At 38.5% G+C, this 25,439-nt stretch overlaps 1 protein-coding gene across 1 annotated transcript in view; it reads left to right on the top strand.

The window, feature by feature from the left end:
* Positions 1-23,180: 23,180 nt before the first annotated feature.
* galnt18b (UDP-N-acetyl-alpha-D-galactosamine:polypeptide N-acetylgalactosaminyltransferase 18b) overlaps positions 23,181-25,439 on the top strand; it is a 74,474-nt gene continuing 72,215 nt past the window's right edge. Inside the window, exon 1 of the mRNA XM_057335397.1 lies at positions 23,181-23,725. Within this exon, the coding sequence (XP_057191380.1) occupies positions 23,488-23,725 (238 nt within the window). The 5' untranslated portion in view covers positions 23,181-23,487. The remainder of the gene's footprint in view (positions 23,726-25,439) is intronic.

The following is a 25,439-nucleotide window of genomic DNA, read 5'->3' as shown; positions in this document are numbered from 1 at the left end:
TCATTTTTATTTCTTTCTAATAGAAACACTTATATTACTTGATGGTATAATAGTACACATCTTATTGTGTGGTCTGCAAAGATAAGAAAGTCCCAGTTTAGAAACAACATAAATGTACATGTATGTTGTGGGAAAATGTCTCTTTTTTCCTTTATTGTTTGTAAGTTTGTAAAGGTAAACATTTTCTTCCAACAAAGCAAATGTAATTCTATTTAATGTTAATTTGATGTGAAATATGCTCCCTATCTGAATCGTAAATGTAAATTCTTTTAAGTAAATTTTCACCATGCCCTTCAGAGGTGTGATATGATTCACGTTGTTCTCATATTTGTCATTAAGTAAATGCTGTTTAATCCAAACGACACTCATTCAGTACCCAAATAAAACTAATGAAACATCTCTAAGCCTTAAAATTCCTTGTTGCATTAGTCTCCACTTTGTGATATTACATTTACAAATGAGTCATTTAAAAGCCCTGTTGTCCTGATGGTTCTAGAAGAGCATTAAATCCACCGCTGAGCAGAAGCAGCTGTCGACAGCCAGCGGTAGAGAAACAGCCAATGACCATGAAGTGGTCACACAGTAACAGTCTGACCCCAATTTCAGCTGTAAAAGACCAAACTGCAGAGAGGGCTCGGAGGGTTTTAATTGGTCTATTCTGAGAGCAGGGGAATAGCGAAAGATAATGAACAGAGCTGCTGTACATCAAAACCCTTTCATAATGGAGAAAAATGGGGTTTTGGATTATTACTGAGTTAGCTGGGAAGGCGCTGAAATTCTAAAACTCAGGGTTGTGTCCATTTCCAGTAAAGAGGCTTTCAAAGTATTAGAATCTAGAAATTTCGAGAGACATGGGCTTTCAGTGCGCCACCGAGCAGAAGCTCCATTCACTTCAATGAAAGGATGTTCGGCCTCCGCAATCATTCACAAGCGAGTAATCAATATCTTTTCATCATCTGTGAGTCATGACTTGACTGCTCGAGTAAAATGTGCATATGGCATGACAGTATTGAAAATGTGAAGAGAGAAACTGTATAGTACTGAACAAGCTACTGTATACGGATATTGCATTTAATAAAAATAGAATCTCTTGAAGTTAAAGAAGTAGTTCACCCCAAAACAAAAATTCTGACATCATTTACTCACCCACCTGTCATTTCCAACCTGTATGACTTTATTTCTTATGCAGAACACGAAAGAAGATATTTTGATGAATGTCGGTAAAAAAATGTTGGTCCCCATTGACTTCTATTGTATGGATACAAATCCAATGCAAGTCACTGGGGACCAACAGTTTTTTATATTTACCAACATTCTTTAAAATATCTTCTTTTGTGTTCTGCAGAAGAAAGAAAGTCATACAGGTTTGAAATGACTTTTTTGTTTTTGGATGGATAAACCCTTTTAATTCTTTCAAGTATGTGCAGTGCCGTGCAAAAGTCTTAAGGATTAGATGTTTCACAGAAAAATATTGTTTCCTTCAATGTGTTAGTAAGAAACATAATACAGATTTCCAAACATTATTTACCATTAATTGTAGTAACCAAATTATTTTTTTTATGTACATGTTGTCAGTATGACCCACACAGATCTGATCTCAGTTTTTGGTGAAGCATCATATGTGTGCAAGAGTTTTGCACAGTACTGTACATCTCGAGCCTTGATGTTTAAGTTGCTTAACGTCTTTCGCACCACGTGGACCTTGAGCATATTCACACGGTTATGTCGTATCACAACCTTTTGCATTTACCAAGGTCTCTGCGTAAATTGGACATCAAATTTGATCTGATCTTCAACAATGTCACAGTAATAGTCTGCTTAAATAACGCAATAATAGGTTTTCAGGTCTGTATTGAACACACCGTGTAAACACTCACAGCGCAGTGCATTGCTCTGCTGGGAGAAATAACCTTCACCAAATGTTTCCCATAATTGGGTATTGTGGATGTGAATTCGACAATTTATAATCTGAATGTCGGCATTAAACGGAAGTAGCGATTGTTTTTTCTTCCATATCGTGACGTATATCCGAGTGAAAAAACTTCTGAAATGAGAAAAAAATGTAGGGCGGGACTTTCGTTTTCGTTCATTGAGTACTGATTGGATCGTTAAAAATTGGGTGTTGCCAACAAAATGGAGTCAGATTTGTAATCAGTTTGCAATCTGTCAGTCACTGCAGCCCCGCCCTCGCGCCATTCCTCGTGACCAGATGTGAAGAGAGGTCATTTCAGAGAGGGGGAGGAGTTAACGTTTTGAATTAAAGATTACAAGTGCAAATGAATTAAAAAAAATAATGATGTGCACAGATAAATGATCTATAATGAAAACTGCAACACTGTGTAAATCAATTTGAGTTGACAGTTTTAATTTCATGCCGACTTTAAGGGTTGTGAGATCTCTTTTGTTCGAGGTATGGTTTCATCAGGCAGTACTTTTCCTGAAAGGAAAGCTCTGAATTTGTGTTTTTATTGGGCCAGGTGATTGACATCTCCAAATTCATCTCAACAGGTCTGTGAAATTTCATAGTCATACATACATTATTTAGCTGTAGTTGTGTGAACAGTGTATTTACACCAAGAAATGCAATGGACACTTCATGCGGTAAAAGTGGAGAGGTTATAGTTGAGTATAGCGTGCATAGAGTGCAGTTTTAAGTACACGGTGCATGCATCATTTGAGACACGGTTATCATTCAGATGAGGTTAGATTAAATCTGGAGAAGTTTTAAGCCAAGGGATTCACAATTTATTTCGCCCCGCACTGTGAATGTTTACATACAGTAATGTGAACAGAAGTAAAAACAAAGTTTGTGTGTGTTTCTGTGACCTAAATCAAACTTTACATCCAATTTATGCAGAAATCCAGGTGAATCCAAATGGTTCGCAAACTTTTTCTCCGCAGTTGCATGTATAATAATCCCCCTTGGGTGCTTTTTCTCGGTTTGGTTGCTTGGCTGCGTCTTTTCCTGAGAGTGTGGGCTTTTAAATGAGGTGTCCGAGTTGTTTTAGCGAGACTGCAAATGTCACACGAAAATGGAAAAGACAGATGCAGCGCTTGGCTTGAGGGCTTAAGCTCTGGCTGACAGATGAGACTCACTGGCCGCTGATTCGTTGATTAATGGTGTTTTCTTTAGGTCCAGCCAAGAAGCATGAGTGACAAACACGTCGTGTAATGTTGGAAAGCAGTGACTTCATTTGGTATTCTGTGTTAACACTGTGTTCCCTGATGAAGCATGGCTCCAGCTGAAAGAGAGTTATTAACCTGTTTGGACACTGTTCATTCTGTGACAAACTTACAAACCAAGTGTGTCATTGATCCAGACCTCTAATGGATCAGCAACCATGATATTATTTAGATGAATGAAGATGTTCATTTCACAGAGAATGTCTTTATGCCCCAGGATATTGTGTATATATTCAGTCTAAATGTTATATTCAAAAGTTTAAAGGTGCAGTGTGTAGTTTTTGGAGGATCTATTGACAGAAATGCAATATAATATACATATGTCTTCAGAGGTGTATAAAGATCTTACATAATGAAGCGCTATGTTTTTATTACCTTAGAATGAGCCATTTCTATCTACATACACCGCAGGTCCCCTTGCATGGAATTCACCATGTTGTTTCTACTGTAGCCCTAAACAGACAAACTGCTCTACAGAGCACGTTTCGTAAAATATGTTATATCCTTCTGCAAAGAGTGCTTCGAAAGGGAGGGGTGGAGTGAGCCGTTGGTTGCAAATCGCAACCTCACCACTAGATGCCACTAGAAGGTCACTTATTGTTATTTACTTATTTTTACAGATTTTTTCCAATTTCCCATTTTTATTTCCCATTTTAGAATAGTAAACTCCGCAAAGTTATGGAATAACAAAAATGACTGTGTTCTAATCTAGCATTGTAAAAAATAGTCTTAAAACTTTGACTAGAATTTGCACAGGTGTTTTCTTGACACTGCATTTTATAACCAGATTTTTGAGATCTTATTCTGAGATGCTTTTAAACATTTTTCAATAGATTAACATTTTCAATTATGGGCTATTATTGGCTGCATTTACTTCATTCTTTGGTCCAAGTAATCCATAATCCATTTTTTACTTTGGCAAATTCATAGGCTTGCATAATTATAGACCTTTTGTCTACAAAATAATTTATTCATAGAATTTATTCAATTTATTGAAATTAACATTTAATTATTTATGTGGCATTTGGAAATTGCTTTTCTTCATCCACTTGCTACTGGCTTTTCTTTTTCCATTTGCCACTTGCCTTCTCCATTTAACAATGAGAATTGTTAAAAAAGTTGATGCATTTTAAAAAGCTGCATTTTATTCTTTTATTGTTCCTTTCTATTAAGATTTAAACATGAAACATGATTTATAAAACATTTATTTATACATTTTTATTTGTCCATGTTTTTTTATTTTTAATTGGCACCTGTGACATTCCTATTTGTCCCTAGTTCTGTTTTACACGTTTTTGCCCCAGGATGCCCTTTTCCCACACTCCCTCACAAGTCCCTCATCATGACTGTTTCACCTGTCCCTAGTTATTGTCTCTGCACCTGCCTGTCATCAGACTCATTACCCGGACACTATTAATACTCTGCCTCTTCCTTTGTTCATGGTCTAGTCTAAAATGTAACGTGTGGGTTTTTCGTGTTATAAAACCCAGCTCATAATCTATTTGAAAAACCTCTTGTGCAGTGTATTGGCGCAATAGTGGTGTCTATGAGTAAAGATTGTTGCATCAAATTGTTTTATGTTCTCTGTTCCGAATGATACCTGAGAGTGGAGGTGCACAACATATCAGTCCAATCTTTAATGATATCTGCGGAGCACAATCCTCCAAACCACATGTTCATCTGTACCCAGCAGGTCTGTGGTTGCAGGAAAAGAGGCCTTTCACTCCAATTGATTTCCGCTTTTCGTTTGATTTAATTAAATAAGATCCCAGTTGTCGCCTTTTTTCATTTTCTTACTATTGCACTTCAAAGCACCAATCACATCTTAGTGATGTAGAAGAGAATCTCGCTCAAATCACACTCAGGAGACCTTTAAAGGTACTTATAGGGTTGTTGATGTCAGGCGATGCTGTATTTTATTTAACCTTAAGTGATGCCAAGGTGACACAGTAAATGTAGTTTTGCATTTACTGTTCACAGTAAAGATTTATTGTAATATATTGAATATATATTTCTTTATACAACAGATTCTGTCCTCCTTTAATTGCCTTATCTTTTTGTGTTTTGCTCAGCAACTGTTCTGACTGGGTTTGTTAGTGAAGCAAAAATAGCCAACATATTTATTGACTAAATGGATTTCAATATATTATAGTAGTGGACTTTTATTGTGAAATAGACTGTCACATTAATCTTCTTAACAAGTTTGGTAGAACCCAGGTGCAGATTCTTATAACAAAACACAAATAAATAAATAAACAAAGACAACATTTGACAAGACACCAGACAAATTAGCCAGTAAGTATTCATAACAAGGCACATGAGAAGATCACATGACAAACCAGAAAATACAAAATAAAAGACATGACCTAAACACAAAAAATAGACATGACTGACACCTATGAAGTAAGGATAGCACCAGATCACATGAGGAACTGGCATGAGATCACCAACAATGATCTAACTCCAGGTATATTCAATTTCCATTTATTGAAATGATAAGTTTATGGCTGGCTCAAGACAAATTTCACATTAGCCTCCAGGTTAACGTTTATTTTAGTGTTATTAATGTTATAAAAGAGGCTTAGAGACAGTAGAGTTTACAGCTGAGGCTGCTGTGTCCCATTGGATCATATTTGTAAAGAAGTGCATTAGTTGAATCCAATTTGTATTGGCTAATGGATGATGACAAAGCATATCATACACTACAAGCATCTAGACACACTTTTTCTTCCCATCTCTGGCCCCTTGGGGAAAAAGAAATGCTTTAATAATTCATGCCTACTTAACCTTTTCTAAAGAACCATCCGCTGATGCTTTGACTGGCAGATTCCGATATTTGATTGACAGGAAGGCACGAAGAAGTCTATACAATGTCACGAATCAGTCAAACCTCGAGTTGAGTATTCACTTTAGTGTCAGTGCCTCTTATTCCAATAACACAGCACCACTGGCTGATTTATAGCTGCAAAGTTTTTGTCATCGCAAAGGGCTTTTGTGATGTGACTTCTAAAAGTTCACCCCTCTTGTCCTTAAAGGCATAGTTCACCCAAAAATGAAAATTCTGTCATCATTTACTCGCCTTGAGATCGTTCCAAACTAAATTTATACATTTATATTATAAATTTCTTTGTTCTGCTAAACTCAAAGGAAGATGTTTTGAAAAATGTCAGTAACCAAACATGTAATCCTCCATTTACTGCCATAGTAGGGAAAATAAATAATTTTGAATTAGTCCATTAAAGGCTCTAGATACCGCTCTCATACTAACTACCTCTCTGACATCCATCGGTGCGATACAGGCATCTTTATTAGGACTCCATTTCCTGGATCTTGACTTTTTGATGAGCGATATTGCTTGGTGAATTCAGTCCCTTCAGGGCTCGAGGCAGAGAAGTCAGCGGTCATCTTGATAACACCGGGCAGCCGTCTGTATTAAACTTGCATACAGTATGAAACCATCAATTCAGCTAGAGACCAAATGTTTTTCGGTCACATGGTTGTGAAAGTAAAAACAATATTTAAGAGTTCAGAAGGTCATTCTTCAGGTGTTAATAATTCAGGGTGTCCATGAGCGCTGAGGTCAAAGACTGCATTATTAAAGTATAAAGAGTCAGCACCTGCCCGGTCATTTTCTTTTTCTTAACTGCTAAGGCTACTCCTGGGCTTTGCTGCTCAGATCCTATTAAGTTATCTTACACCATCGCGGTGCTTTGTTTCATTCAATGACTTAAGTCATTATGAAGTCATTATTTGATAGCCTTTGTCTTTAATTTGATTCACTTTAACTTGATAAACCCATTAAGTGTGCTGGTTGTTGAGGGATGGAGGGTGGGTGTAGCTGTCTTCCGTTTTGTCTTTTTTGGGTCAGGATCTTATTACAAAGACGCATTATTCAGAATAAACAGAAGAAGAGTTTTACAGGTCAAAGCAGAATGAAGCGAGAAAGACTCACGATCAGAAAATCATTAAAGGAGCTGTCAGACATGATCTTATATGAATATACATGATTGTGAATGAGATTTGAGAGATGGGACGGATTGTCATCAAATAATAATTTCGATTCTGTTTCTCACACAAAGCTGTCAAGTTAATTATGTAATGAATCAGAGGCAGAAGTAAGATCTATCTGCAGAGTTTAATGGGGTTAAACAGACGCACAATCGTACAAAACACCAGGCAAGACGTAATACAAAATAGCAAATGAGGAAACCGGCAGAGATTTAGAGAGCAGGTTATCTGATAGGCCGCATAGAACAGGACATGTCTTCAACAGAACAAAAAGATACAATTTTTTTTTTCCTACTGTGGTAGTGGATGATCTCCCAGAACTAAAAATTGCTAACATTCTTCCACATATCTTTCTCTGTGTTCATTGGAACAAAGACATTTATACTGGTTTGAAACAACCTAAGGGTGAGTAAATGATGACAGATTTTTCATTTTTGGATGAACTATCTCTTTAATATGGCAGTGCTGTTTGATATTCATTGGCCAATGTGGTGTCAATCCCTGCGTCCCAATTTGCATACTATCCGTCCTAAATAGTATTCGAAAAATTCTATTAGTATGTCTCAAATTATAGTATGTTATAGTCTACTGTTTTTGGTGAGATTTGAAGTACAGACGGTTTCAGCGGCAACAAACAAACATTATGTGTCCCAAACCTCCGCAAAGAATCACTCTTGAATAACTCTTGAGTACATTTAATTGAATTTAATACAATTAATATACAATAAAATATTCCTATAAATTATATATTATTATAAATTAAATATAGAATAAATTGTTATATTATAACCAAACACACACCGGAAGTTCACTTCGGGTCAGGATGAAACCGATATTACCCACAACCCACCGTGAGAGGGCGGAGTTCGGTTGCACTACACAGAATTAATCAATGAAATGCATGATGCGTAACTGAATCAATAAATACAGTAAACATTACTAAGAAATAATAAATGAAGAAATGTTTAAATGCAAACACCAATGCTGCATGGCACCAGCAACACCAAGGTCATGGGTTCGATCCCAGGGATTGCACATGTTCAAATACAAATGTATAGTATCATGCAATCTAAGTCACTTTGGATAAAAGCGTAATGTAAATGCTTAAAAATGTAAATGTAACACCAGAAACCATGTGAGTGTGCCCCCATGTGGTTGGAATGAAAACGGCAGCTTCCTGAACAGGTGTTACAGATTGGACCACTTTTGTGGTGCACAGTTGACAGTATCTGTATGCTTAGCGCTAACATTTAAGAAAAAACTGACCAGAGAAGAAGGAAAGTCATATGAGGTTTGTAATGATATAAGGGTGAGTAAATGACAGAATGTTCATTTTTAACACAAAGAAAATATTTATATTCCTCTGCTATGGAATCTAGTGCTCTTGAGAATTCTCCTTACAGAAGGACATAAAATAAAAAATTATTTACTCTTGGTCACACAATGTACGGTGTACTATTTATACCTGTGCTTATCAGAGCTCATCAAGGACACGCCCATTAGACCCACCTGAAGGTTTTGGGGTCTTCACCTGTGTTGCATATTGATTTTGGATGTTGTCTCAGAATATGAGAATTTTAAAACGATGGTACGATCCTGATTTTAAGCTCTGCCTCGATGACTCAACAAAGCAGTTTACACTAATCCTGAGGAATAGCCAAGGCTATTGACTAAGCCTGTCTTTTTGAGAGGTATTTGGTGGGCTTTCAATCTCATGGGAATTTATTTGAGCTTCACAAGTCACGTCTCATTGATTGTCTCTCTTTTTTTCCAGCAATGTTTTGACAGATAAGCATTCACCTATTCTCTCAAAGGCTGTTTTTGTTACATGGGCAAATGGCATTAACTTTCATCCACTTAGTTTTTTGCCCGATCTCTTTTTATGTGATGAGTGAAATGTGTAACGATTAGCGTTTTCACATCCTCGTCTTTGGAGGCAATTTATGAAAATATTCTGTGAGCCTTGTATCATACTGAAGCAGCAATGAATGTCCAAGGATTCTAATGAATAGAAATATAAAACATTTTTCAAAATACATTTGAATAAGCCTTCTTAAACAGGCATATGGTTTTATTCTATGCGGCTTTATAAAGCTCGCAACCAGTTTTGCAGGTGAATACTTACAAACGTGCATGTAAAAGTAATCTCGATTTGACACTATTTTTGACTCTTATTTTCCATGGCAACTCATGCAAGCTTCAGGGTGAGAACGTGCACAGTATTTCTCTGGTTTCCTTTAGTAATCAGTCATGATTTGTTTTAGTTTCATGAATATATGCCAACAAGACTAAGTAAAAGAAACCAGAATAAATAAAGAGTTTCTGCCTCCCTTGAGTACACAAGCCTTGTCTGACATGACCACAGAGAGCGGCAGTGCAGCTTTAACAACCTCAAATCCCATTCATCCAGTTAAACACTACATTTCCTGCTGTCATTCTGCTGAAATATTTATCTTGAGATGTAAAAATATTTTTAGCACAACTTATTTTAAAAACCAATCACCACGGCAGTTTATTTTAATGAAGATGCTAATGTATAATTTGCTGGTTCTCAATGGGCCTTTGGAGAGTTTCTATCAAATATGGAGTCTGAGTCATTAAGGGGATCATGGCTAAATCTTTAACATTGATAAGTGTGTTCATGTTATACACAGCAGTGTTTAAATTACAGTATATAACTTACTATATTATATCATTTATTAGCTCATATTACCTGCACTTATTTGTTTATTATAATTTGTAGATTTTCAGACTTAAATCTCTTAAAGGGACAACTCATCCAAAAATGAAAATTCTGTCATCATTTACTCACCCTCGAGTTGTTCCAAATCTGCATAAATTTCTTTGTTCTGATGAACACAGAGAAAGATATTTGGAAGAATGCTGGTACCCAAACAGTTCTTGGCCACCATTGACTACCATACTAGGAAAAATTGCAATGGTAGTCAAAAGTGCCCCAGAACGGGTTCCTTTCCTACATTCTTCAAAATATCTTCTTTTGTATTCAACAGAACAAAGACATTTACGTATTAAGCAGTTTTTCCTACTATGGTAATAAAAAATCCTCCCCATATAAATACTCAACATTGATTAACATTAGTAATTCAGGATTAAAATCTATTCATTCTGTAGTCATATTTACACATTAAAAGTAGTACAGAATTGGCATATTTACAACTTCTAATGCAGCAGTGTTTTGTACCCTCAGATTGCTTATTTATTCTCATAACAGACAAAAAGAAGATAAACAGTGATTGACAACAGGGAGGTTTAAGGGTGACAGTCTCTTGTCTTTCTGTCAACACGTTTAGGACCTGTGAAAACAACAAGCACTACTTCTTGTATACTATAAACAGTATTTTTACAGTGTAAGGTTTTGGAAAGTGAGTTGAAGACATTATAAGGATCCTCAGACCCCTCGAGGAATCCCCACACTATGCGGTTAAACCAGCAAATGAATTTCAAAGGGTCAGATCAGGCAGAAAAAGACCCTTAGGGTAAAAACAGCAACAACTTCAACTTTTAAACATTGTATCTGACTCTGTGTCATCCAAAGACTGTCACTAAGCAATCATGAAGCTGGTTAACCCTTTTGGCCTGCCTCAAAAATCTATTTAAGGGTGTTGGCGGGGATTGGAAATGAATTACTGTGTCTGCCTCGTATCTGTACTGTAATCCAATGGCACACAGTCAGAGCAGACGCAGCATCTGTTCCTGCTATGGTAAAATCATCTATGCCATTAGCATTAATGTTTTGTAAAATGGCTCCTTTGAGAGTTTCCTATAATGCATGCAGGGCTCATGTTGGGACGGGTATTGTCGAGTTTATTAAGTTTCTTACTATAAGGTGTGTCACATACTGTTCATCTTTAGACATGTTATACTCTGTGAGAGGAAAAATTAGATTATTTAAATTATTTCAGCATTTGAGATTTATTCAGCATTTTCAGTATTGTGTGGTCATTCCAGTCCACTGTTGAATTTCAATAAAATCAAACCTCAGGAGTTACAAAGTCATCCAACAGCAATGTAAAAGACTGACAGCATGACAAGGCACATGAAAAAAGTCAAGGTTATCGCATAAGAATAATTTTTAACTTTTCATAAGTACATAGGCTATACAAATATTACTGTTGTATTACTTAAAAGTGAATATGAAGTTGTTTTATTTACAGTATTTGAGGTCTGAACAAAAACAGAGCATCTTTGCTGTTAGCTTCACCTTTTTCTCCAGTTTTCATTTTCTCCAAACAAATGCAAAGCGAAACAATATTTTATTTAAAATTTGGGAGAAATATTGTTAGTCGTTCACAGAATTAGGAATGCACCGAAATGAAAATTCTTGGCCGAAGCCGAAAAAATGAAACACTTGGCTGAAGGCTAAATGCCGAACATGGCTTTTCGTATTTCTTCTATTTATTTAGCCAATGTTTTCACTATTGCATAAACGGAATGGTCAAAATGTGCTTTTTATATTTTATCTTGCTTTTCAATATAATACAATACAACTTAAAATAAAATTGAGCAAAACAAGTAGGCTAAATTAAAACAAAAAAAGTGAGCCCTCTCGCTTCGTGAATAGCCTAGGCCTAAACTGACTGCTGAAATCTACTGCACTCTGTACCCCTACAACAAAACACTTCATTGAAAAGTGTCATTCAACATTAAATGCTAAAAATATGAATAAACGAAAACTGTTGCATTATTATAGGCTTCACTGCAAAATGATTTAAAGAAAAAAAACATCCATGCAAGCAATTCTGACTGACAACCATATTAGTTCACGTCCCTCTTCCAAACTCCGCCCACAAAAGCTGACTGTTGTCTCAGAAGGTGCACAGAACATACTTTGACAAGTTGTTTAGTACAGGTCTCTCTCTCTCTCTCTCTCTCTCTCTCTCTCTCTCTCTCTCTCTCTCTCTCTCTCTCTCTCTCTCTCGGTCAAATTTAATTAGCACGTATCCCCCGTTCGCTGCAGCGGACGGCGAAGTGTTGTGGCATGAGGGACACCCCTCCATCAGGGAACAAAGGTTACAGACGTAACCGAGACGTTCCCTTTCTGTCAGTCTCTCGACGTTGTGTCGGAGCGACACTGACAGGCATGAGCATATCACCAGTGAGCGCTAATGCTAATCGTGACCTTCCAGTGGGAAAGGTAAGCTATCAGGAGCTAACGAAGTCTGAGGGATCTTACCATCGGCCGTACGGGCGGAGGCCTTCTGTTCTCTATAGCGAGATAGCCGCCCGATACCGTAAGGAACACTAGGAAGCGCTACCTCCTCTTGCAGAAGGGGCACGCTACGGAGACCACATCCCACCGCACGGGGGGAATCTGTGGAGATGCCAGCATGGTCTCACCAATGGGAAGAACTCATGGGAAGAAGGCGTGTGGCCCTGCGTGCACAAATGCAGGTGGAGGTTCCACCGAGGGGAGGTCACAGGGTCACCACTGGGGGAACCGTAAAGTGAGGAAACATCATACGGGACGATCTCAAGTGGGGGAGTCACTACGTATGGAGCACCAGCGCAGATTAAGGGGCTCATCTGACTAGGGAAACTCTACCGAAACCAGGCCTGGCAGGAAGGCAGCTTGGCCCGCAGCAGTGTAAGCTCTCGACACGAGTGCAGACGAGAACTTGCATGCCTTGGAGAGGGTCTAGGCCGATCTCTCCAGGTGGCAGCCGTCTGCGGGCAAAGATGCACCGCGACAGCACGCTCAACCTGGGGAATGTCGACATAGCCCCTAGCTGCCCCTAGCTGGGCCGAGTGCACGGAAGAGGCACGAGCACTGTGCCGTCTCATGAGGACGGGTTAGGTGAGCGTGACGGGGCACGAACGGTCCGCGAGCCATTGGCTGATGGATAAGCGTCCATGGGAATCCCCATATCATCCTCGCTGCTCGCCGAGACAGACGGCTGCGCCGAAGCGGCAGGCACAGTCGATCGGTAAGCAAACGAGGTGGAGGCTGTATTCAAACAGAATACAGCCACCCGTGACCGCAACACCCTCTCGGCATGCTGGCAACCCAGACATGTGATGCAGGTATCGTGTGTGTCCCCGTCCAGGATGAGCCTGCCGCATCCACGAGCACAGTGGCGAGACATGTCGAGAGACACGCTGTGGAGAGAAAAAAGGAAATCTGCTCTTTTAGACACCTCTGTCTCTGCCGAAATGCCCAGGGAAAAATCACGGAAGAGGGGACGATCCGCTGCTCGCATCGTAAATCCAGCAGTCTTGAGTACTCACAGATGAAATTGCTTGGCATGTAGCCTCGCAGGTTCCGAAGAACAAAAGGTGAATGAATGGGGCAGTGGGCACCTCATCTTCCTTTTATACCCGTATGTGCGGGGCGGAGATTGGCATGCTCATGCCATTCGCCAATTTCATTGGCCTTTTAAAAAGTAAACTCAGAGATGATAGGTTCTCAAGTTCAAACCCCATTCTGTCTCGACACAACATCGAGAGACCGACAGATAGGGAAACATAAATTTCATACCTACAAATAGTAAATTCAGAAAAACTGAAAAATGTTTTGAAATGGTCTTCCACAGCTATATACTGCAAGTAAGTGTTATTGTAGCTCAGCTGGTAAAACATGGTGCTGGCAACTCCAAGGTCACGGGTTTGGTGAAATGTACATAGGTCTACCCTGAATGGACTGTATGTCACTTAGGATAAAATGATCTGCCAAATGCAAATGTTTGTTACATTAAGTATGATTCTTCCCATCTTTAACACTCCATATGAAGTGTAATTGAGTTTGAAAAATTTGTTATAGGCTTGGTTTAACAAATGTAACAAATATAGGTTGGTTTCTTTCTTGCATTTATTAAAGAATGTTTTGTGTGATTTATGATGCATTAAATCAGATTAAAATCAGACAGCTCCATGCGGCGACTGCCACATCCATCATATCTGACATGCAGTGATGTTTTATGAAAACTGCAGAGTACACTACGAGCTAATCAAAAGAGACTGAACCAGCATCCAAAACACAAACAACACACTCATCGGGAATATTGCGCCAGTCTTATCAAATAACAGTGGTCAGGTGGCTCACGAGGGTGTCCGACTTCTCTCTGCACAAACCCGAGGCATTAGAATGTTATGACCATCTGGCTTTGTAGAGAGACACTGGGCACAATTTCATTTTCTGTCCACATAGTGCACGGCAGGGGTCTAAATTTGTGAAGTTTGACTTCCCCATCTGTTTTTGTTTTCTTATTTGAGCCAGAGTTATATATTGCTGATAAAGCAGTGGAAACAAACAAACAAACACTTTTGTCTTTGTCTGGAACAGAATTAGCTACCTATGCCTATTTTTAGAACATCCAGGATCTCTTAAAGCAGTAGAATAGTTATTATTTCCAAAGTGGTGTGTTTAAACTGTTTTGTATGTCTTAATTCCCCATAGCAAAATCGTAAGCCCACATTTCTTAAATTATTTTCGCTGCAGTGCAGTATTTGACATTCACATATTCACTGAAGTGCACTTGAGTCAAACCTGATTCTTTTTTAATCAATTTCCAGACGTGAATCATTCTACACCCACTTGTAATCTCACCAAATGATTAAATTCTGTTATGACTGCCATCCCCCCAGATATTAATAAAAAAATCCCCAAGGAATATAACATTTGCTTAGGGTTGTACAAAACCAACCAGTATTCATTAAATAAATGCTTTAATTGAATAAAACATTGTAATATCAACCGTGTAGAATCATTTAAGTCCCCAATCCATTTATTCAAAACAAACTGCTATTTGGAGTCCTAACTCTAATGTGCCCCCAGCTGCCACCCCACAGCGTAAATCAGTCCACTGGTACAACGGTCGAGCCATCTCGCCGCGAGGAATGAACTGACCTGGTCTACATCGATCACGAGTCTGAATCATTCTCCCACTCACTGTTGAGAGAGGAAAAGAGATGGACTGACTGATAAAACCAGTGGACATTTGTCTTCCAGAAAGTGGAGATCATGTTGAGAGGAGACCTGGAGAGATGGTCTGACACTTCATTTTTCTTCTTGGACAACCATGGTCATAGATTTTCTCCGTACTTGAAGGACTGAAATCCCTAGTTCATATCAATGTTTCATTGTCGTTTCAATGTAAAATGAATGATTTTCAATGAAAATCAAGTTTTTAATGTTGTTTATATGTCTATGTGCGTTTTTTAATAAGATAAACCATGTGCAAATTCATATAACACCGTGTCTACACTGGATGCGACCGGCGCAACGTGACACAACAACGCCGTGTCGCATCACGCCGCATCCAGTGTGGACAAAATGTAAAATTATAATGGGTTCTAATACGTTATATTGTCTTTTATCGTGTCGCATCGCGCCGCATCTGGTGTAGAGCCATATATATGTAAAGATGGCGCATAGACTCAACACTGAAATGATCGCTGCCGTTTCAGCTCTGCTTCTGCAACACGAACACGCCCTGCTAACTCGTCGAATGAGGCATCTATGTACCTATAATCAATGGTCCGAGATCACGCGATTTGCATATTCATAAATCCGCGTTTACTAAATGAATCAAGGGTGTAGAGTTATTTTAAGGCATGAAGAAATGATCACAGGAACTTTTACGTATGCTATTTTAATGCTTAAAGATGAGTTTTAAGTGATAAAATTATCGAAAGCAGTGGGACTTTAACAATATTAAGATGTAAAGGAATTTAATTTTAGGTGCTATGACTAATCTTGTACTGTACAATACTGTACGGTACATGTTTTTTTTTTTACCTTTTTATACATCTTTACTACTGTACATGAATTGATTTTTTTCAATTTAATTACAGAATAACATTAAAGAAATGTTAAATATCTGCTAGAAATGTTTAGGCCGTTAGTATGGTAAATGGCTGTAAAGCCAACAGACAGGTGTTGAAATCCAATGTGAAATATTTTTAATGTAATATATTCTTTTATTAAAGCTTAAAAATAAGCAAAACTGTCTCCTTACCTTACCCCAATTCACAGATAAACTTATAATGATGATTCATTGTACAATTTGACAGGAAGTGTCAGTTTGACATCATCTGACTTCAACCAATGTAAAGTACATAAAGTAACCTGTAATTTTATGTAATAAAAATTAGAAACCCAACAGAAACCATCACAGAACTTCTGATGGTTTCCAATAGAATAACAGAACTATAAGTTTTTTTCTTCAAATCATTAAATTCCTTTTTGGGTATTATTTCAATAACACCCCACCAATAAGGGGCAGTCGTGGCCTAATGGTTAGACAGTTGGACTCGTGACCAGAAGGTTGCCGGTTGGATTCTCAGGGCTGGCGGGTAACGACTGAGGTGCCCTTGAGCAAGGCACCTGACCCCTACTTGCTCCCCGGGCGCTGCAATGATAGCTGCCCACTGCTCCGGGTGTACGTGTGTTCACCACTTGCTGTGCGTGTGTTCACTACTCTCTGGATGGGTTAAATGCAGAGGTCACATTTCGGGTATGGGTCACCATATCTGACAAATACTTTCACTTCACTTCAATAGAATCCATCACATACCAATACACTGTAGACACCATTAGTTTCCATTAAAACCAATACAAGTCCCATTAAATGCGTTACATTTTCTAATTGTGTTTTGGGCAGGGTTCTATTATTTTTTGTTTTAGAGCTATACCCAGATGTACACTGACTGGTCCACTCCATGTGCTCATGGAAATGAAGTGTCTCAGGAAGTTCAAATTCATTGAGTTTGGTATAATGAGGGTTTGCGGGTATCTTGCAGAGAAAGATGGCAAGAGGCAGTCGTTTCCACCATACAGCACTATAAATACACACCGTCATATTTTAAAGCACAGTGGTGCATCTTTAAGACAGAAAAATTTGTCACAATAAAGCTTGTTAAATTCCACACAGAGAACATAACCATTCTTTTAGGACATCGCTTTCTTTCTCTTGTCTCCGCATTTTTCATTTTCCTCGAGCATTCATCATATTTCTGGCCTCTCTGCCGCTACCTTTGTGTGAGGGTTATGATGAAGCAGGGCTCCATAAACCTCCCAGTGTCTCCCAAATGAGATAAGAATGGCTCGGTGCACAGGGGGAAACCCGTCGGCTCCAGTTACGATTTCTGCTCCACTGGAGCTTCTGAAGAAAAGAAGCGGGCACTGAAAACCGACATTATGGTCATAGTTCAATTAAACATAAGAAATGCTGCAAATAATAGGAATGACACGCGATCCTGCCCACAATCAAATGTTTATGAGGGTGTGATGTGATTCCTGCTCCAGGCGGCATGCTCGTGTTTCAAGTGATTGGAAATACAGAATGCACAACAAGCATTGGGAATCGATACGACAACAACCTCCTATTAGACAAACAAGAATAACTTGAGTACCTTATGAATTTTTAATCTTTTTGTGGCACATTAGTTTAAACAAAGAAATGCTGTCATTGTTTATTCACCCAGACCTCCTTAAAACACGAGGAGAAATTTGAAAAACACTGCGATGAAATTCAAAACAAATGAAGTGAATAAACGTTGAGCCTAACATTTCTTTGAAAATGAAAATTTTAGGTGAACTATCCCTTTAAATATTACTCACTCTAAATAAACACAACCAAAACAAATCTACTGTCTAGGCTGCTCTATTTCCACGCTTCAATGTTTCACTATCAAAAAAAAAAAGCACAGAACTGACATGTTGGTTTATCAAGCATGTAAGCGGAGGCAGAGCTAAAAGAATAAAAATGGTGATGCACCTTTGAGTCTCAACCCCCTTTAGGGCTTATTATATTACTTATATTTCAGGAGAATTCTCCACCTCACAGCACATTTACTGCATTAATCTTTCGAGCCACCCACATCAAGGCAATAGGCAAGGTCTGCTTTTCCACAGCGGTGGGGGGACGCCAACACGTACGTATGATGCTTCAGAGCGTCACATTTCAGCTCCAATACAAAGAAGAGAGAGATCAATGTCGACCTGAATCAGTCTCACAACATCTGACAAAAACATGTTCGCTGTGATTTCACACAAGTCATCTTTGCTTCAACATTGCCTCAGAAGTTTTACTACTCTTGCTCTCTCTACTTTTCTGCTTTTAACTTTTGCAGTTGCTTTTTTATACAGCTTCTGTTCTACCTTATTCTTGGCACTGTGGTACTATGAGTATTGTTCTCATGTATGATTAATTGCTTGTGATGCTCCTCATTCGTCAAACGCTTTGGATAAAAGCATCTGATAAATTATAAGAAGTAAACGTTGGCATGTAAATTGTGCCGCATATCAATAACCCCTCAAATCATGCAGCTTTTTAAGGAATGGTACGTTATTACTTTGTGTGATTTAATGATTTTTATCTTGTGGATTATAAATGCAATAGATTTGAAGGAGGTGCCATATCTAGAGACCAATATAGACACTAGGAAGCTCTTTTGACTTAAACCAGGAGGTAAACATCTAGCAACACGTTACAAATGCCCAACTTAATAGCAATACACTGGCAATGATTGTGGTGGCAGGTTTTTCCATATGCAATATGCATATGCATTAAATGAAGAAATGAACTTCGGTACCTCTGTCACTTTCATGTGGTTCAAAGGTGAATTACATGTGCTCATAACAATCTTGGTCATGACCCCATGACCTCATGTTTTGGATAAAATATTAAACTCACAACTTGATCTTTATGACTCTAGCGGACGTTGCCATTTTATTGTATAGTATTTTATTATGGTGATTTTATTAACGCTGGACGGTTAAAAGAATACCAAAATTATCCTTGAGTTAACACCCACCACATAAGATGACTTCCACCAGACCCTGACCAGCATATTAATTTAACAGCGTTATGTAAGAGAAATGACCCATTTATGGTTTCTGAGCAATACATAAACGTCCAAACAAGACAGCGTCCTGCATTGAATTTTGTGTGAATGGTATGAAATATACGCAATTTTAAACAAATTGTCAAGGTACATTATTATCTCAACTCTTACGTCATTAATGTGTGAATATAAAACAAAGTCATACTTTATTAGTATTGGGTCACTACAGGCCCTCTGTAAAAGCTCCATATGTAGAGTAGACTACTCTATACCCAGGGATGCACATAAGTGGTGCGCATGCGCGACCAGAATTAAAAATGCGCTCTGTAAATAAGTTTAGAACGCTCATTTGCGTACTGACATGGTTGAAACCTTTTGATGCACAATCACTGTTTTAGACCGACTAAATGTAATACTGGATAAGATTTCCGTTTGTACTGAATGCTGCCAAATCTACTGATATCTCGTTTGTTCCCGGTGATAAACGGGACATGGGTGTAAATGATGAAAAACGGAGTTTTGGTAGCTCCGCCTTTGTTGGTTCTGCTTTCGTTACTAGAGAAGCACGCGACACGCGCTGCCTCTGTGAATGTCTGGAACTGCGCTGCACGTCTACCAAAACACCGCTTCTCTTAAACTTTCTAAAAGGACAAGCTGTTTAAACTTGACACTTGCACGCAGCTTGTGTTTCTCTATGCTATACTCGATCCTAGCTCCGCAAGTCTCCATGTGCTCCAAGTGCACTTCCCAGCAACCTGCCAAAAACCAAAAAGGTTGTCGTTTTAGGTTTCAAAATTGGTGTTGAAAATTAATATTTACTAATGTAAAAAGAAAAAACAAGAAGAAATACATTACCATTGTACTTTAAAGTAATTTAAATATAGTATTATCCCACTTTATTATTTTGTTTATTGTTCATTAAAAAGTAACTACTTTTTTACTTTTATTTTTAATAGGTAAATATAATTTGTCACACTATGTGCAATGTGAGCACCAAACCGAATCTCCAGGTGCTCTCTTGAGAACCAGATAGAAAAACGTATATATGTGCACCCCTGTCTATAACATTGCTTGTAAAAGAAGTGTACAATTCACAGTTGTTTATTATGCACAAAGTAATGGGTAATGGATACATAAATCTGTTTCATGCACATTTCTTATATATGAAAAAATATCTTTTAAAACACAACTGATATGAAGTGATATGCTTATTTGGCTGGAAAAAACTAATAAGGATCAAATTATGTGTGAATTTCCCTGTAAAATGAGCATACGTGCTGCATATTTATATAGAGAACACAATTTTTCACTTCAGTCAGTCTTTGCAAGGCCATTTGGATGCTCTCTGAAAAAAGCTTATTAAACAAACCATTTAGTGAAGTCGAGTGCAGCCATCTTACAGTAAACTAATGTAGATTTAATAAATGCCTCTGCCTCATGAAATGTCAGACAAACTTTTATTTGACTGATTTGTTGTCAGAAACGTTGGCTATATATAATAGAGTAGCCTATATAACATGAATTTATGCTTAATATTATTTACACATATATTATGCAGAAGGTGGGGCTGTTACCCACCTTTTCAAAGGTACAGCATATACGGACCCAAAAGCATAGTATGTTTGTGTCATCGTTCTGAATGTAAAAAACGCTGGTGGGGACTGAGTTAATATACAGTAGCCTACACATAAACAAGCAACAAGAGAATTTTCTCTAGAGATCAGTTTAAAAATGTGACAGGTGTGCTGTAAACTGTATATGAACTGTATATACTCTACCTGTATAGGCTGTATGACCGACAGATCACTATAGAGATGCAGATAATAAATGTCACAGGTGCAGTATAACGTGGTAATAGATTTCTTAAGATGCAAATCCACAATCATTGATTTTCTTCTTCTACTTATAGTATTTTATGGCGGTTTGGCAAGCCAACGTATACGGAGATCCAATCATTGATTTTAAACGCAAGCGATAGTTTAACAGCCTTTGCGCACAGCTCATTGAACAGAAACGTGCAAAACTGCAAAAATCGTAGCTCACTGCGCATGCGCACGGAAGTCACCACCCGATAATGGAGAGGACACGGTAGAGTCGAGTCACACTTGTTAATTCTGAAATGGCCGTCAAACAGAGGTTTATTTGATTTGTTAATGGTTGTGGATTAATGTATGTGTTCTGCCTACATGTTAGAGTAGCTATGTTTTTGGTAGGCTTTCTTTTATGAGCACGGAACATGCCCAAATGATAGTTGTGTGCAATCGTTTGCCAAATTTAGGCCCTGTTAAAGCCACAATATGGAAGAATTTTGTTATGAAATATCCAAAAATCACTTGCACAGTGTGATATATTTCATGCAGTTATGTACTTGCATTATCCAAAATGTTCCCAAGAATGTGCAAATCCAGAGAAATTCCTATTTAAAATAATGGCCCGTCCCTTGTCTCCCTTGTATTTGTCGCATATCAGCTGGGGCGGACTGGCCATCTGGCGTACTGGGCGTTTTCCCGGTGGGCCGCTAACATATGGGGCCAGAACGGAGGTGGTGGCCACTAACGTATGGAGCCGTAACGGACGCGTTTGCCGCTAACGTATGGGGCATTAACGGAGGCGTTGGCCGCTTTGACGGACGTATTATAAATGCGAATGCACGCCACACGAATGCGGGCCTAAAAATGCCAGGGCCAATTTTTCTTCCCAGCCAGCCCTGCATATCAGTGACTTAATATCCGGTGCTCCGCACTACCCTCAGTTTCCGGTTTTAGAATCTACAGCAACACGCAAATGCGGTAGTGGTTACACAGCATCTGTTGATCTGGATCACGATTACTCTTTGGCGAGTAAAGGAAACCTAAAAAAGTGTAAACGTAGGCCAAACGAGGCAAGCAGGCTTATGGACAAACGAAGAAATAAAACAAGGATTAATATCGACGTGGCATTGTCTAAATGGAGAGAGCTTCGCGACCAACTTGGACTCGACTGAGACTCCGCTCTCGCATGTGTTTTAATAGACAGGTAAGCACTTTTTTTTTATTGTACACGAAATACTCATTATTTGAATAGTTATGAATGCAGTTACCCTATGAAATACAGTATATGTCGCCGCACAAAAATATGTAGCCAATAACGTTACTTGTAAATGCTGTGGGTTCGTTCAAATTTACTTTTTAAACGACGACTGTATGACTTTTTTAAACAGGTAAAACTGTGTAGCATTAAGTCCTATATCAGTCGCGTGCTAACGTAGCATTACATTCCACATTTCTTGCAAGCTAATTCATTATGATGACATAAAATAAAATGTACTCTTGACCTCGTCAGTGAACATAATGGGTGATCTCCATACGCCTCTGGATGGTGAAAACGACAAGTCCCATGATTCCACACTCCTACATAAAGTCATTTAGCTTCGCCTTTTGTTGTTGTTTCGAAAGTGCGCCATCTAGCGGTCCAAATATTCCATATTGTGGCTTTAAGTGCTTGTATTGTGTGAATGGGCTTTTTGGATGTGATGCGTCATGCATCCATATTGTTTCCTTTGCGCGGTTTCACGGGTGAATCTAATTTCATTCTACTCTTTCTTAGTTTTCTCATAGCAGCTGTTTATTATTATTATGAATATTATTATTATAAGGCTAATCTTATTATTATTATTGACTGGAAATACCAAAAGATTGCAAAAAATTATTTGATGCATGAAAAATGATTAACCTATTAGAACGTAAAATGTATTAGGAATGAACACACTCCAACGTAAAAACTTAATAGGCATTAAAATACGGAATGAATGTAGGTTACAGTACTTGCTTGTTTGTACTTGCTTGACTTCTTGTACAAATAATGATTTCCTCCACCCGAACACTTCCTAAGAGCCAGAATCCTGTTTGCTTTGCGAGTATGTTACCTCTGCTTTGATTTACACTAGCAGCTATTGCATGCAGTATATTTGTAATATTTCCAAATTAAACAGGATTTCTGAAGTGATAAAACGTCCTCCTTTATTATGTTTGCTTATTTTCTCTGAGCCATGTTTGTTTTTATGTAACGGTAGGGAATACTTTTTATGTAAGAAAACCTAGTATTTGGGTTTAATAGAGCACACCTCCTTATATTATTTCGTCGTTCTGCAAAGATTACTGCTCTGTCGCATCTCATTGGTCAACAGGCTGAGGATCAAACCACACACACACTCACTCACTGGCATACACCTTCGCTTCTCTTCTTACGCTGCGCACCGCTACCGATGGAGGACGCGGCGCTTCGTGTTAGAACAAGACGCTGGTTACACATTTCAGCAGGCTGGGATCTGTTAGATCTGAACACCATAGAGTCAGAATGATAAAGCACGGACAGTACTAACCAAGAATATTCTTTGCGTAAGGCTCGTTACACAATTGCAAGGATTGAACTAACGCGTAATTCTCCAAGCTGGTTGATAGGGACAGGCGCACTTGTCCGCTCGGACTCTACTGTATATGGAGGGGTGTCGGGATGGCTTGCACCAGGAGAACCAAAACTTTGGTGTCTACGTGTGTGATACTAAGTGGAATGACCAACATTGTATGTCTTTTGTATGTCGGATGGGTGACTAATTACATTGCTAATATGTACATCAAAGTGCCGATGCCCGTCCCGGCCAAAAAGTTGGAGGGCGATAGGAAAGGAGAAACTCTGCGGATTATAGAGAGACTGGATCGACTGGAGAATGTAGTTAACCAGCATATACAAGGTAAAAGCTTGATGTATTTGACGTTGTTATTGCAGTAACGTGGCTATAAATCTGTACTATTGCTCTGCCTTTCACATATTATGTTGCGCTTTTGTTCTGCGGGGGCTTTAGAGTTATTGGTGGGCTTTTAAAGTACTTTGAGGTCCTTCTTGCGGATTTGTATTGCTACGAGAAAAGATCGTAATGTAGCCGAGAAGCAGAAAATTTGTATTATGTAGCTAATATTCTTTTTCAGTGTGACGCATTAACAGATGTTGCATGTTTCTGACCAGACATTTTGCTGTTAATCGGAATCCTCCTTTACAAAACTTTACCGAGTTTTTCACTATATATTACTAATAATAATATATTACAGTTATTGTTACTGTAACAAGAAGTCTCCTTCAAAGAGTTTTCCTGGTTTCCACTTGAACACTGATGCCACACAATAAACTGTAACTTTGTATTAGTTGCCAGTGTCATAAATAAATGAAAACAGAAATATTTCTGAAAACCTTCTGTTTGAATGAGACCATATAAAATAATTATTTTAATTTTACAGTAGTAACAAATCTGTTTTGCTATACTATGATTACCATCCTAATAATTTTTGTAATGAATTCCAACGTTTACTTGCTATACCCCCAACTACAGTATTTTGGCAGACACTATGGTTACCATGGTAAATATTTGTCTGCAGTGTTGCATAGCTAAGGACAAACCTGACCCGGGGTGAGGTTGCTCTGAAATAGTAGACCATTATTAGAAGTATCTGCCTCTCATGTGAAACAAAACAAACAGAGCAGATGCACAATTTCATGATGCTGACCTGCATAGTCTGTCACTTATCATGTTCTGCCCGACTTGCATCTCACCTTCTTGTTAATGGGACTGTTATGCAGGTACGACCTCCACTCTGAGAACTGGCAGCTTCACAAAGGCCATTGATGATTGCAAGCTCCTCATCTTCATTCTTCAGGGACTCTTGTTTAATGAACTTGGCTCTAGCCTGAACATTAATTATGAAAAGTGGCTGATTGCTTCTGTCTGTAGTTTTAGATCTTTCGGCAGTAGATTGCACTCAACACATTTTCCGTTTTTGTCATGTATTATGAATGCATTTCTTTGTTTTGAAAGATTTAGTGCATTTTAATTGCATGTTCAGGGGCAATTTGTACATATATCTATTTTCCACAAGTGGGTGGTGGCTTCCCTCCGTTAGTAAAACTTGCTTTCTGCAATACAAGCGACTGTATTTTATTTCTCATCCTTGTTGGAGCTTTGTTTTTGAATTCAGAAACCTGAGGAGGAAATATTAATTTGTAGCAAACCTGAGAGGAACATATCAGTTTGCAGTTATTAGTTTACAAGAGCAAGGATTTATTTGCCTCTCTGAATATCCTGCTGTAGCTCAAGGATGTCTGCTAGGATTCCCGCAGTAGACAGTAGCTAATGGTCTCCTTTTGTATGTTTTTGTGATAGCCACGGTAAAGTTTTGGTCGTAACAGTGTTGATTCCATCATAATTACTAACTGGATCTGGTGATGTGGGATGCAGACAGACGTTGTGGCACTCAATACTCAAGGGCACAAACAAACCTCACAGAGCTGTGAGGCTGCTATAGACGATTACTTGAGCAAACATTCCCTCGCTGCTGCCACAGACACGTTTTACTGTTTGCCAGTGAATGTGGGCTTCAGGAATGGGCTTGGAGAGCAGTGCATTACAGAGCATT

This window comes from Triplophysa rosa, linkage group LG1 (assembly GCF_024868665.1).
Source record: "Triplophysa rosa linkage group LG1, Trosa_1v2, whole genome shotgun sequence".
NCBI lineage: Eukaryota > Metazoa > Chordata > Actinopteri > Cypriniformes > Nemacheilidae > Triplophysa > Triplophysa rosa.
Note: the sequence above shows the minus strand (reverse complement) of the source record. Positions and strands in the feature narration are given on the sequence as shown.